The 14,866-nt window shown below is 48.9% G+C and overlaps 1 protein-coding gene across 1 annotated transcript; it reads left to right on the forward strand.

The window, feature by feature from the left end:
* The first annotated feature begins 5,377 nt into the window (after positions 1 to 5,377).
* LOC140722058 (nuclear factor 7, ovary-like) lies at positions 5,378 to 14,433 on the forward strand. The gene is made up of 6 exons (XM_073036863.1): positions 5,378 to 5,788; positions 5,867 to 5,962; positions 6,380 to 6,613; positions 7,321 to 7,343; positions 7,440 to 7,558; positions 13,809 to 14,433. Exons 1-6 carry the CDS (start codon positions 5,378 to 5,380, stop codon positions 14,339 to 14,341), a joined length of 1,416 nt encoding a protein of 471 aa, XP_072892964.1. The 3' UTR covers positions 14,342 to 14,433.
* Positions 14,434 to 14,866: the final 433 nt, after the last annotated feature.

The raw sequence follows: 14,866 nt of genomic DNA on the forward strand, positions 1-14,866 counted from the left end.
CCGGGTGGTGGGGGTTAGGGTGAATCTGAACTGGATCATGTGGGTCCTGATGGCAGCAGTGGGAAGAGAGCATGGGCCGGGTGGTGGGGGTGTGCAGCTTTCCTGCAACAATGGTCTGTGTAGATGTGCTCAGTGCTGGGGTATTGGTGATTCCAGACCAGACTGTGATGCAGCCAGTCAATATGCTCTCCACCACTCACCTATATAAGTTTGTCAAGGTTTTAGATGTTGTGCTAAATCTTGGCAAACCCAGGAGGAAGCAGAAACGCTGTCTGCTTTCTTCATAATTGTACTGAATCGTTCTGGGACCCGGTCAGTTCCTCTGAAATGACAACACCGAGGAATTTAAACTGGCCAACCCTCTCCACCTCCGATCCTCCAGTGTGGACTGGTTCATGGAGCTCTAGTTTCCTCTTCCCGAAGTCAATAATCAGCTCCTCAGTCTTGCTGACATTAGGAGGTTGTTGTTCTGGTGCCTCTCAGCCAGATTTTCAATCTCCTGCGATATGCTGATTCATCACCACCTTTGACTGGCCTGAGATAGTGGTGTCACCAGCAAACTTAACCCTGGCATTGGAGCTGTGCTCAGCCACACGGTCAGGAGTGTAAATCGAGTTGAGCAGGGTCCAAGAACACAGCCTTGTGGTGCATCTGTGCTGATGGAGATTGTGGAGGAGATGTTGCCAATCTGACCTGACACGGGTGGACAAGTGCGGAAATTGAGGATCCTATTGCACAAGAAGTTATTGAGGCCAAGATCTTGAAGCTTAGTGATTAGTTTTGAGAGGATGACAGTATTGAATGCTGAGCTGGCTTTGATAAAGAGCATCCTGATGTGTCCAGGTGTGGCCTGTATCTGGCCACACCCCTCCATTCCCTGTCTGTTCATGTGTCTGTCTGAATGCCACTGAAATGTTGTTGTTGTGTCTGTTTCCACCCCCTCCCGACAACATAGGCACCTACACCGACCATTCTCTGTGTAAAAAATAAACTTGCCTCATCAATCTGCTTTAAACCTTCTCCTCTCACCTTATATTCACTCCCTGTAGTATCTGACTTTCCCACGCTGAGTATAAAGAGACTCTGACTGTCTATAATGCCTGTGTCAGCTCTTGCTGACTTTTCCCTCGACAGCTGCTGAGTCACCGTGTTCCCAGACTTCTGTACCTTGTGTAACGCCCTGGGTCACGTTTTTACTGTTCTGCGGTAGGTATTTCATTCAGCAGCTCTGTGAGATCAGTCTGTTCTGCTCTCAGCCTGTTCGGCTCATTGTTCAATATAAGGGATGATGAGGAATGTGTGTCATCCAGTCAGGATGGTGGAACTAGGGGAGGTTTTTCTGGTGAGGGACACTGAAGTTGGGCTTGGGGCTTTTGTTCAGGGGTAGATGAAGAGAGAAGATGCTGGAGGGAACAGGTCGTGAGATTCGATCCGGTGCGGGACCATGATTCGAGGGTCCGGTGCCGAGACCGATTGAGGATCGGTGAATATGGTGAAACGTTGAGCTCCAACTTGTGAACATTTAACTGTTTAATTAAAATGGGTATAAAGAAAATGATATTTAAGATTCATTGAGCAAACACGAGGAAATCTGCAGATGCTGGAAATTCAAACAACACACACAAAATGCTGGTGGAACACAGCAGGCCAGGCAGCGTCTATAGGAGAAGCACTGTCGACGTTTCGGGCCGAGACCCTGATGAAGTTAGTCCTGACAAAATGTCGACAGTGCTTCTCCTATAGATGCTGCCTGGCCTGCTGTGTTCCACCAGCATTTTGTGTGTGTTGTTTTAAGATTTGTGCTATTTTCTGCTTCAGGTCAAGTCAAGTGACTTCTTATTGTCATTTCAACCATAACTGCTGGTACAGTACACAGTAAAAATGAGACAATGTTTTCAGGACCATGGTGCTGCATGAAACAATACAAAAACTACACTGGACTACAGACCTGCCCAGGACTGCGTAAAGTGCACAAGACAGTGCAGGCATTACAATAAATAATAAACAAGACAATAGGCACAGTAGAGGGCAGTAAGATGGTGTCAGTCCAGGCTCTGATATCTTTTTAAATTGACATGTCGCTTGCCGAAGTGGGCCGTAAGGTCGGTCAGAACAAATCGAGCATTCGCACAATAAAGCAGAAAGAAGCTGAAATTTTTCATCCTGCATATTATTTAGCTCAGAATGACAGACCATACTCTGATCACTTTGGCTTATTGGAGCTTCAGTAAAAAATGGCATTGACATTGGAATGGGACTGCATTCCCACACTGGTGCTACAGAGATAATTAATCGCAGAACCATTAATATGAAAAAGCAAATTTGCCAGCATATCAAGCAGATAAATGACAAATTTTCTGTTCTCATTGATGAATCAAGAAGCCTGAGCATTGAGACTGTCCTAATAGTTTATTTGAAATGTGAAAGTGATAAGGAAGGTGATCCCCATTTTCTGTTTTTAGATCTCATTGAACAGCCTGATCAGAAAGCTGAAATGATTGAACTGTCTCAATAACCATGGGTTTGATGACTCTTACTTGAAACAGAACCTTGTAGCATTGGCTAGTGATGGGGTGAGTGTAATGCTTGGTGTCAAATCTAGTTTTGCTACAATTCTCAAGGAACATTTCCCTGATGTGATAATTTGGCCCTGTCTTAATCACAGATTAGAACTTGCAGTAGGTGATTCTGTGAGAGAAGTTCATGGAATAAATCATTTCCAATCATTTAATGGACAAATTGTACTCTGTTTACAGTAGATCACCTCTAAATCAAAAGGAACTGTCTGAATGTGTCTCTCAAGTAGAACAACACATTTACAAAATAGTCTGTGTTCTGGGCACCAGGTAGATAGCTAGCTCGTTTCGAACAGTTTTAGCAGTGTGGCAAAATGATGAAGCACTGTGTTTTTATTTTGAAAAAGCAATGAAGGATGAATCAAGATCTGGGAGTGACAGAAAACGCTGTGAAGGTCTGTTCAACAGACTCTCTTCAGAACAGTTTCTATCAGACTGAGCTCTAATGTATGACACCTTGCATGAACTTGGTTTACTGTCAGAGTGTTTACAGAAATGCACTACTACGATTGTTTATGCAGACAAACTGATCCAATGGAGCATAAGATCACTGCATGGACTGAAAGAGCAACCTGGTACAAAAACTCCAGATCTGCAGAAACAGAATCAGAATCGGGTTAATTATCTCTGTTATATATGATGTGAAATGTGTTGCTTTCAGCAGCAGTGCAGTGCAGAGACATAACATCACTATGAATTATAAAATAAATAGTGCAAGTGAAGGAATAATGGGGGAATCAGTGGGAATCTGTGTGTCATCCCCGGCACAAAGACGATGGTTGTGGTGTTTGGAGCCGATCATCTCAGCCACAGGACATCTCTGCAGGAACTCCTCAGGACAGAGTCCTCGGCCCAAACACCCTCAGCTGCTTCCTCAACGACCATCTGTCCATCGTAAGGTCAGAGGTCGGGATGGTCACTGATGACGACACAATGTTCAGCACCATCTGCCACCCCTCAGGTAATGAAGCAGCCCACAACACAAACGCAGCAAGACCTGGACAATATCCAGGCCTGGGCTGATAGGTGGCAAGTGACAATCACACCACACAGTGTCAGGCAGTGATGTCTGAGGCAGGGATCTCTGGGAATCATGAGAATTGGGAAAATTCTTAAATATTTAAACTAGGTGCCTTACAATCTGGGGAATGATGGTAAAATTAATTAGACCAAGTGAGAAGGTGACTGAGAGGTGACGATATGACAGTCAGGTCAGTGATTAGACTGTGGACATGTTCAGTCAGCAAGGTGAAGCTCACTGGATCAAAGGTAAACAGGTGGAGGTTGGATCGCAGACCACGGCAGGAGAGTTTATCATCAGATAAGGAGAGTCACGGCAGGAAAACAGGGTCAGAAACGAAGACAATGAATTACAGAGAGCATTGGGAAATGACTGTCAGTGAGATAGAGAGACACCACATAGAAATAATCAAAGGCTGAATACTACAGAGAAATGTAGGTTTCTGATGATTTTTTGTGAAATCCACGTCACCATTGTATAACAGAAACCCGTACGATTATTGACTCAGTGGAGTATCTTTGAGATCACACTCGAAGTGTTTCCCAATGCTCACTGTAACAGGGTCTGAATAAACTGACTTGTTCCCGAAACTCACCACCGCTGTCTGGCAGGTTCTTTCTGTGCTGTTCCATCTGAACCGTATTTAAGTGGGAGACGGGTCCCCACACCCACAACCCAACCCCCAGTCCCTCTGTCCCTCGAGCTGCTGTTGTGGACGCTGCCTGATGAAGACTGTCAGACTCAGCGACGTGGAGATTCCAGAGCAACACACTCAAAATACTGGAGGAACTCAGGGGGTCAGGCAGCAGCTGTGGAGAGGATAACAGTCGTCGTTTCAGACCGAGACCCTTGAACGCAGTTTATTCTTCTCCATATGCTGCCTGACCGGCTGAGTTCCTCCAGGATATTGTGTGTGTTGCTCTGGAATTCCAACATCTGCAGAATCTCTTGTGTTCGTGATTGGAGATTCCAGCCCAGTGCCCCTGCTCTCTGGGGCTGGCGGGGTTTAGAAGACAGGCAGGAGGAAATCATTTCCACACGTGGACCCTGTTCCGAACAAGTGAGACCAGACCTTTGGAGCCGGGCTGTATGTGGTGAAGTCAAGCAGGGAAATGGAAATCAGGAGTTGAATGTTTTCCACACTGTGACGTGCAATGTCCAGTCCTGTGGTGATTCCTGCAGACACATCTTTGTCATCGGCACAGCATCAGTCTCCTCACAGCAGATTCCCTCCACATCCCGTGTTTCATACTATTAACTGATTTAATAGTTGCTATAAATTTACATTATTCATTGTTTTTACACCTCAGTCTCTCTTTAGTCCTCCAGCTAAACGAATCGTGCTTTTGGAGGAACACCGAGGGTCAGGCAGCAACTGTGGAGAGAAATGGGCAATTGACATTTCGCGCAGAGAACCTTCGTCTGGACTGTCTCAATCCGGAATATCTTCTGTCTATTTTTCTCCACAAATGCTGTCTGACTCGCTTAGTTCCTTCCAGACTCTTGCATTTACAATCCCTTCTGTTGCTCTTTTCAGGACTTGCCCTTTCAGTTCTCCCGTAGACTGAACCAAGCTCTTTTCTCCGGCTTTATCTATGTTAGACTTGTTTAATGTGTTTCTGATCGCTGCTGTGGAAATGAACACGATTCCTGCTTCACTGAAAAGGAACATTCATTCCCCAGACTGCAGCGCCCCCTGGTGGGCAGCCGCGGTACCGCAGGCGTTCAGCAGCTCCCCGAAAGTGAAAGGACCCTGAACCCGGAAGTACCGGGAGTTAACATGGCTTCGAAAGGACAGGTCGAGAGTTTAACCGAGGAGGCAATTTGTCCCATCTGCCTGGAGTTCTTCACCGACCCGGTTATACTGGAGTGTGGACACAACTTCTGCCGCTCCTGCATCACACGGTGTTGGGAAAGGGAGGAGAGAAACTCCTGCCCGGAATGTAGAGAGGAGTTTGCGGACCGCACCCTCAGGGTCAATCGGGCCTTGGCAAATCTGTCTGAGAAAGCTCGAAAACTAAACCTGAATCCGAAAGGGAAGGAAAGTAAACTTCACTGCGAGAAACATGGGGAAGAACTGAAGCTGTTTTGTGAGACGGACGAGACACTGATCTGCCTGATCTGTGCGACTGCGCGGGAACACAAGTCTCACAACTTCATGCCGGTTACCGAAGCCGTTGAAATCTACAAGGTAAAACTAACCCGTTTTTGATCAGCTGTTTACTTAGTTGCATATTTTGGTCTAATGTCTTTACTCTCTGATTCCCAGGGTCGGGTTAAATCTTCCTTAGACTCTCTCACTGAAAAGAAATCAGACTTCGAGGAAATGGAGCAACAACAGAAAGAGAAGATTTCTGGAGTTCGGGTGAGAATTCCAGAGCAGAATTTGCAAATTCGCTGTGTACTTTTGTTCCCTTTAATGCAGAATAGCAGAATATCGCAGCTCCAGTAACCTGGGATCAATCCTGACCCCTGGAGCTGTCTGCGTGGAGTTTGCATGTTCTCCCCGTAACCAGTACCTTCCTTTAGCCGACATTGCATGGTTGAACGGTAAATTGGCGACTGTAATTAACCTTGTGACATTGAGTGGTCTGTGAATCCGGTCGGAGTTAGTGGGTCAGAGACGGAGTATATGTTTCAGGGAGACGTGGGGGAATGTGATGGAGGGGATTGTTCTAGGAAGCAGCAGAGACGTTAATGGGCTGAATGGTTACCTTCCATGTCAGAAGGAAATACAAAAAATAGCCTCAAATATTAAACTAGCCTCTCCTTTCATTGACAGGAACAGTCACACAGTCTTCAGTCACAGATCACATCCCATTTTGCTGAACTGCGCCGGGTTCTCACTGAGAAAGAGCAGCGTGCACTCCGAGATCTCAGGGAAGAAGAGGAGAGGATTCTGAATCCAATGGAGAAAAATCTTCGAGAGATTCAAGAGAATTTAAATTCCATCCAGGAGGAAATCTCAAAGTTACAGGAACGGATGGATAAACAAGAAAATATCACATTCCTCACGGTGAGAGACTTCAGTTTGTTTCTGTAAAAGTGCACCATCAGAAAATGATGCATTCTATCACAAATTCTGTAGTTGGAAACTGATTTCCACCAGTCAGGACATCCTGACTGTTCAGAATTGTCATTGTCCCAAACCGGCCTCCCACAACGTCTGTACATCACAGGACAGTCTGCAACCTTCTCGGGAATGAGTTACTCTGATCAGAGCACTGAGATGGTGGTCGTTTCTGTGATTCCCACGTATAATATCCCCTGAGACTCAGAGTAACACCCAGTTACAGTCACAGGCTATGAATGTGTTTCTGATATTCACTTCACCACATTTCTTGTGGGATTTAAAACAACCAACTGATGCTTTATCTCTGACTTTTGGTCTCACACAAGGAGAAACATTTTCTCCACTCCCACCCCATCAAATCCATTTGGAATACTAAATTCCTCCATCTGATCCTCCCTGACATCGTATCCAGATAAAAATACACAACCTGTCCAGTCTCTCCTGTAAGATCCATCCTCTCAGTTATGGTATAAATTTCATAAACATTCCTTGTACTTTCTCCCGTCGTTCTCCTCTTTCTCCATTCGTTTCAGTGGGAAAGAATTAAGTGGGAATTTTCAGCAGCTTGTAATAACTTGTCTCAGATTCCTGCTGTTCAGATGCCGATGGTCAGTCTCAGTCAATTGAGATCTGTGTTTGATTTATTTCAGGAGGAAGCTCATCGGAAGAGGAGGTAGGACGTGGTCTTGACTGAAACTCTGTGTGGATTTGTAAAATAGTTCAAATATCCCGGATGTTCAGTTTATAACTAGATGTATAATATTTACAGGATTGGTGATAATGACAAGACATTGTCAGTGACAGATGGTGCCCTACTGGTTGAAAAATTCTATCACCCCTATTTGTTCGACACGGCATTGGGAGAACACCTGGACAGCATTAAGCGAGGTAAAACATACAGATTCATTCCGGCACCAACCCCACCTGCCGGGAGGCATCACTGCCACATGGTCAGCTGGAGATGTCAGACCCTTGAACACACCAAACCAGGGGCAAATACAAACAATTCACTGGTCGAATCACTGCATCCTGGTCCCATTTGCACTGGACAAACAAACTAATGCACGGGTTTGAATCCTGACATGGTAGCTCTGGAATTAACGTTTCATTAATGTCATTAAAGAGGATAAAATCTGGTATCACTGTGGTGACAGGGATTGTCAGAAAAATACACCAGTCCTTCGAGCCACTCACCCTGTCTGACCTGTCCGTGACCGCAGTCTGATTGACTCAGCTCTGCCCCCTGCTGGACTCGCCAGTCTCACTGTTGTGATCAAACCACCACATTGAGACTGAGCCTGGACACACCAACCAGCTTTAACATTGGTGGACACAGCATAACTGGTCTGGCAAATCTCCCTCACACACATTCACAAGAAGGCTCAGCAGATTGTAGTCAGAGCCTCAGCATTGCACATTGTTAGTCCCCTCAGTAACCTGGAAACTATTCTCTTCAGACACAGTGAATGGTTTCTATTTGAATAATTCACACACGTGTCACACATTGTCAACACACACTGGACATGTGAAGACACACTGTAACATCCAAATAGTTCAATGTGCACACTCACCTTCATTGTGTACACACACTCACTGATATTTACCACAACCAACACACACGCACACAATGATACATTGATATATTGATAATATGCAAATGCACCATCAGAGTGGGACACATTGTCAGAGACACAGACACATTTCCGTGTGTTTGTCCCATATCCTTCTAACCATTGCCTATTGTTGTACCTGTCTAAATTGATCTTATAATATTTTAATTTTACCTCTTTCTACAGCTTCCTTTGGCAGCAAATTCCACAGTGAGAAAGTTGCCCTGCAGATCCCTAGAAAAACTTTCCCCTCTCACCTTCAATCTCTGCCCTCTAGTTCTGGACTCCCCTGGAGTTCCCTGGTGTGACCTTCCAGCCCTTCTTACGGCAGCACCTGAGCCACCCTCCAGTCTACCAGCAGCTCACCTGTGGGGAAATGTGAAGCAAATATATCTGCCAGAGTCTCTGCAAATTCATCCTCTGTCCTAATGAGGGGCTGTGGGGAGAGGGTTTGTGGGAAAGGAGACCCTTATCACCCATATTCATCCCCCTTCACCTTCTGTTTCCATCTACACACACAGTTCACCACAGGCTTTCCACCCCTCCCCCATCTGGTCCTGGTTCCATCTGCCATTCATCTCTCCCCTAATGGTTCCCATTGTCATAAACAGGAAAAAGTCTGCAGATGCTGGAAATCCAAATCAACACACACAAAATGCTGGAGGAACTCAGCAGGTCAGACAGCATCTATTGTAATGAATAAACAGTTGATGTTTTGGGCTGTGATCCTTCTTCAGGACTAAAATTGAAGTGGGGGGGGAGATGCCGGAATAAAAAGGTGGGGAGAGGGGAGAGAGGCTAGCGAGAAGGTGATAGGTGAAGCAGGGGGGTGGGAAAGCTAAAGGGCTGGAGAGGAAGGAATCTGATCGGAGAGGAGAGTGGACCATAAGAGAAAGGGGAGGAGGGGACCCAGGGAGTAGTGATTGGGAGGTAAGAAGAGGTTAAAGGCCAGAGTGGGGAATAGAAGAAGAGGGGAGGGGATGAGAAAAATTTTACCTGAAGAGGAAATCAATATTCATGCCATCAGGTCAGAGGCTACCCAGGCAGAATACAAGGTGTTCTCCTCCATCCTGAGGATGGCCTCATCTTGGCGCAAGAGGCAGCCACGGACCGACATTTTGGAATGGGAATTAAAATGTTTGGCCACTGGGAAGTTCCCCTTTGGGCGGATAGAGTAGAACCTCCTTTAGTGATCAGATTCCAGTACAGGTTAGCCTTTGTGCTCCTGTTTCTCACCCTCCCACAGCTGTCTCGACCTTCCCATCTCCCAAACTTACCTGCAACCCCTCTCCGACTAGCGATCAAAACTTTCACTGTGTTGGTCTCCACCTGTCATTCACTTCCCAGTGTCTCCCAACTCCACAGTCCACACTCCCCACCCTTCCGCTACCTGGAACAAGCTGCCTGGCATCTTTCACCAATCTTCAGTCCACAGTCACTTCAGACTCCTGTCTCATCACTCCCCTTCTCCTCTGCTCACTCTACACCCCTCATAACCTTATATATTTCTGTCAGATCACCTCCCAGTCCGTTTACCTGCATTTGGCCCGTATCCTTCTAAACCTCCCTGTCATCATTTCTCAGTCCCAGGGCTCAGCTCCTCTTCTGTGCCAGTTCCACAGGGCCCTCAATTCCCCAGTGTTACAGAAGATGATCGACTTCATTTTCTACCACATTACAGAAGCAAATATGCTGCAGGTCCTAAGATGCAGAAGGGTCGATAAATCCCCAGGTCCTGATCAAGTGTATCCCAGGACATTGTGAGAAGCTCAGGAAGAAATTGAGAGGCCCTTTTGGAGATATGTGTGTCATCGATAACTACGGGTGAGGGGCCAGAAGACTGGAGGGAGACTAATTTTGAACATTTGTTGAAGATTGACTGTAGGGAAAAACCTGGGAAGTACAGACCAGTGAGCCTAATGTCAGTGGAGGGTTCATTAATGGAGGGGATTCTGAGAGACAGGATCTACATTCATTCGGAAAGGTGAGGACTAATCAGGGAGACCCAGCTTGGTTTTCTGCATGGACGGTACGGTAGCATAGTGGTTAGCACAACGGTTTACAGTACCAGCGACCCGGGTTCATGTCCCGTCACTGCCTGTGAGGAGTTTGTACGTTCTCCCCGTGACCGTGTGGATTTCCTACGGGTTCTCCGGTTTCACAGTCCAAACCCGTACCGGATGGCAAGTAAATTGGTAATTGTAACTTGCACTGTGGGGGTTTCCTTCAGGTTCTCCGCTTCTTCCCACAATCCAATTAACCCGTTCTAAATCAGGGATTGCTGGGTGGTGGGGGTCATTGTAACTTGTCCCATGGTCAGGCTCGGATTAAATCAGGGGTTGCTGGGTGGTGGGGGTCATTGTAACTTGTCCCATGGTCAGGCTCGGATTAAATGGGGTTGCTGGGTGGTGGGGGTCATTGTAACTTGTCCCATGGTCAGGCTCGGATTAAATGAGGGGTTTCTGGGTGGTGGGGGTCAAAGGGCCGGAAGTGCCTATTCCGTGCTGTATCTCAATAAATAAATTACAGCTGATGAAAGTGCAGTAGACATCGTCTCCATGGAGTTTAGCGAGGGATTTGACAAGGTAGCAGAGAGTTAGATCACATGGGAGACAGTACGATCTGGAATAGGATACAGACTTGTCTGGGTGGAGTCCTGTGACCAGTGGTTGTTCTGCAGGGATCGGTGCTGCCCCCACTGTTTCTCATCATTCATATGAATGATTTGGAGAGAATGTAGGTGACGTGTTTAGTAGGTTTGTGAAGGACTCTAAAATTGGTGGTTTCATGGACAGTGAAGAGGTTATTTATTTATTTAGAGACAGTGTGAAACAGGCCGTCCCAGACCAACGACCTGCTCCACCCAGCACCCCAACTATTTAAAACCAGCCTAATCACGGGGCAATGTACAATGACCATTTAACCTTCAAAGTGTTATGTCTTTGTATGAGCGTCACAGAGTGATAGAAACTAACAGCACAGGCCCTTCAGCCCATCTGGTCTGTACTGAAGCATTTAAACTACCTGCTCCCATCGACCTGCACCGAGACCATGGTCCTCCAACTCCGACCATCCATGTACCGTCCAAACTTCACTTAAATGTTTAAATCGAGCTTGCTTGTACCACTTGCACTAGCAGCTCGTTCCACACTCTCACAACCCTCTAAATGAAGCAGTTTCCCCTCATCTTCCCCTTAAACTTTTCATCTTTCACCGTTAACCCATGACCTCTAGTTGTAATCCCACCCAACCGCCATGGAAAAAGCCTGCTTGCATTTACCCTATCTATACCCCTCATAATTTTGTATACCTCTATCAAATCTCCTCTCAGTCTTCTATGTTACAGGAATAAAGTCCTAAACTATTCAATCTTTCCTTATGACTCAGGTCCTCCAATCCCGGCAACATCCCTGGAAATTTTCTCTGTACTCTTTCAAACTTGTTTACATCCTTCCTGTAGGTAGGTGACCAAAACTGTACACAATATTCCAAATTAGACCTCAACAACATCTCATACAACTTCAGCATAACAACCATCTCCTGTACTCAATACTTTGATTTCTGAAGGCCGATGTGACAAAAGTGTTGGGAACTGTCTCGTTGTGTTCAGCGTTCTGTGTAAAGCCCCGGCCCTACGTCCTGTATCCAAGGAGGGGTCCCGGCTCTGTGTTCTGCGTTCCTGTTCTCAATTGACCCAGTCTCTGTGTTCTGCGTTCCTGTCCTTCCTTGACCAAGGCTCTGTATTCTCGTCCTGTCCATGTGCCTCACCAAGCACAGGAATACCTTGCCTAGCCCGGTGCTGGGATTCTCTCGTCCTGTGCTGGGATTCCCTTGTCCTGTCCGGGAGTCTCTCGTCCCGTCCTGTGACTCTCCTCGTCCTGTAGCCACGTCTTTTCATCACCTGGTTCTGGAGTCCGAGCCAGAGTCAAGACCCAGGTTCTGGGTCCTTGTGCAGTCTCTGGCTTGAAGCCCAAGCCTAGGCTCCTAGTTCCCAGTTCCATGTCCTGGTTCCACTATCCTCGTCTAGTCCTAGCCCAGGCCCGGAATCCTTGCCTCGTTCGGGGCCTGTGTCATCTCCAGCGTCCTTTCTTCCTCACTTCCCTTGCTTCCATCTCATGCCCAGTCCTATTCCTGGTAGTTCAGTGTCTGTGTCTTGCTTTTGGGTCCGTTCCCAACCTCCTCGCATGACAATTTTAAACTTGTTTACATCTTTCCTGTAGGTCATTGACTGAACCTGCGCACAATATTCAAAATTAGGCCTCACCAACATCTCATACAACTTCAACATAACATCCATCTCCTGTACTCAATACTTTGATTTATGAAGGCCAAAGAAAAGCTTTTTTTATGACCCTATCTACCTGTAACACCACTTTCGGTGTATTCTGGACCTGTGTTCCCAGATCTGCTGTGGAACAGAGTCCTCAGTGCCCGACCATTCACTGTGAAAGACCGACACTGGGGTCCTACCGAAGAGCAACAGCTCACACTTGTCTGCATTAAATTCCAGCTGACACTTTTCAGCCCATTTTCCCAGCTGCTCCAGATCCCACTGCAAGCAATGATGGTCTTCCTCGCTGTCCACTCCTCCCCAATCTGAGGGATGAATTGGGAGCACTCATTGGAAATGCACAAGGTGACAGGGAGAAAGTACAAACTCCTTACAGATGGTGTCGGAATTGAACTCTGAACTCCGGAACCAGCTGAGATCCTCCAGAATTTTGTGTTTGTTGATAGAGGAAAATCCGCTCTCCATCCCGGTGGAAAAACCTCTGGAAGATGCTGATTGTCCATCCGCTGTGTTTGGGTAAAACCCCGGGAAAGGGTCCTGTCGCCCACCCAACTGCGCCTGAGGCCCAGCGGCCTCTCCCCCCGGTCCCGGGGCCGCGCTGCCCGAGTCTCCCCCCCCCCTCGATCCCCGGGGCCGCGCTGCCCGAGTCTCCCCCCGATCCCGGGGCCGCGCTGCCCGAGTCTCCCCCCGGTCCCGGGGCCGCGCTGCCCGAGTCTCCCCCCAATCCCCGGGGCCGCGCTGCCCGAGTCTCCCCCGATCCCCGGGGCCGCGCTGCCCGAGTCTCCCCCCCGATCCCCGGGGCCGCGCTGCCCGAGTCTCCACCCGGTCCCGGGGCCGCGCTGCCCGAGTCTCCCCCCCGATCCCCGGGTCTCCCCTGGTCCCGGGGGACGCGCTGCCCGAGTCTCCCCCCCCCGATCCCCGGGGCCGCGCTGCCCGAGTCTCCCCCCCGATCCCCGGGGCCGCGCTGCCCGAGTCTCCCCCCACCCCCGGTCCCGGGGCCGCGCTGCCCGAGTCTCCCCCCCGATCCCCGGGGCCGCGCTGCCCGAGTCTCCCCCCGATCCCCGGGGCCGCGCTGCCCGAGTCTCCCCCCGATCCCCGGGGCCGCGCTGCCCGAGTCTCCCCCCACCCCCGGTCCCGGGGCCGCGGTGACCGAGTCTCCCCCCGATCCCCGGGGCCGCGCTGCCCGAGTCTCCCCCCGATCCCCGGGGACTCTCTAATTCTCTGCTTCTCCCCCCAGTCTCTGTCACCCTGGATGTGGAAACGGCGAATCCGTGGCTCGAGGTGTCTGAGGATCGGAAGAGTGTGAGACGGACCGAGACCCGGAGGGATCTCCCTGACACCGGGAAGAGGTTCACAAACTGGCTTTGTGTGCTGGGATCGGAGGGATTCACATCAGGGAGACATTACTGGGAGGTGGAGGTGACGGGGAATCGGTGGTGGGATCTGGGAGTCGCCGCAGAGTCTGTGAAGAGGAAGGGAGGGGTCACACCGAGTCCGGAGACCGGATTCTGGATCATCGGGCGGGTTGATGACGAGATGTGGGTTTTCACATCCCCTGTGTCCCGTCTCCCTGCCGGTCCCATCCCCGGGAGGGTGCAAGTTTATCTCAGTTACGAGTCCGGGACAGTTTCATTTTACAACGCGGAGACCAAGTCCCATCTCCACACCTTCACTGGGAATAAATTCACGGAGAAACTTTATCCTTTCTTCTGGAATGGATATGAAAACGAGTGGCTGAGAATCTGCTCCGGTTCCGCTCCAGGTCTGTAAACGGGCCGGGTCCAGGACTGGCGTCAGGAGTCAGTCAGTGTAAATATAAATGTGCGGAGAGTGAAATAAACACGATGTGAGAATTATCGATCCATTAATTTTAACTCGTTCACCGCATCCGTCAACGGAACAGAAACACTGCGGATTCAGCAGCAGCCGCGGGCGGCGGGTCCTGAGCTCCCCGGCTCCACCGGGTGCTAAAGTCCACCGGGACTGACAGGGTAACTGGGGCAAGTGGTGGTGGTGCTGACTGGGAGAGGGAGGTCGGGGTTAATCTTGGTAACACGGTACATGTAGTGGTGGTAACACACAAAGCACCTGGGTCTCCCAGTGTGTCCGGTTACTTCTGTGGAGGGTAATTGGCAGGTGAGGGTGGGGAGCAGTGTGTGGGTGACGGGCAGATGGAGAGGGTAGGAAGAGTGTGTGTGTGATGGGCAGATGGAGAGGGTAGGGAGGAGTGTGTGGGAGATGGGCAGATGGAGAGGGTGGGGAGGAGTGTGCAGGGGATGGGCCGATGGAGAAGCT

Source organism: Hemitrygon akajei, chromosome 2, assembly GCF_048418815.1.
Source record: "Hemitrygon akajei chromosome 2, sHemAka1.3, whole genome shotgun sequence".
NCBI lineage: Eukaryota > Metazoa > Chordata > Chondrichthyes > Myliobatiformes > Dasyatidae > Hemitrygon > Hemitrygon akajei.

Bases quoted from the DNA above. Each gene is read 5' to 3' on its own strand.
- LOC140722058 (XM_073036863.1), top strand. From the start codon at position 5,378: ATGGCTTCGAAAGGACAGGTCGAGAGTTTAACCGAGGAGGCAATTTGT. The intron at 5,789-5,866 runs GTAAAACTAACC...TCTGATTCCCAG, and splicing joins AAGCCGTTGAAATCTACAAG to GGTCGGGTTAAATCTTCCTT. The intron at 5,963-6,379 runs GTGAGAATTCCA...TTTCATTGACAG, and splicing joins AGAAGATTTCTGGAGTTCGG to GAACAGTCACACAGTCTTCA.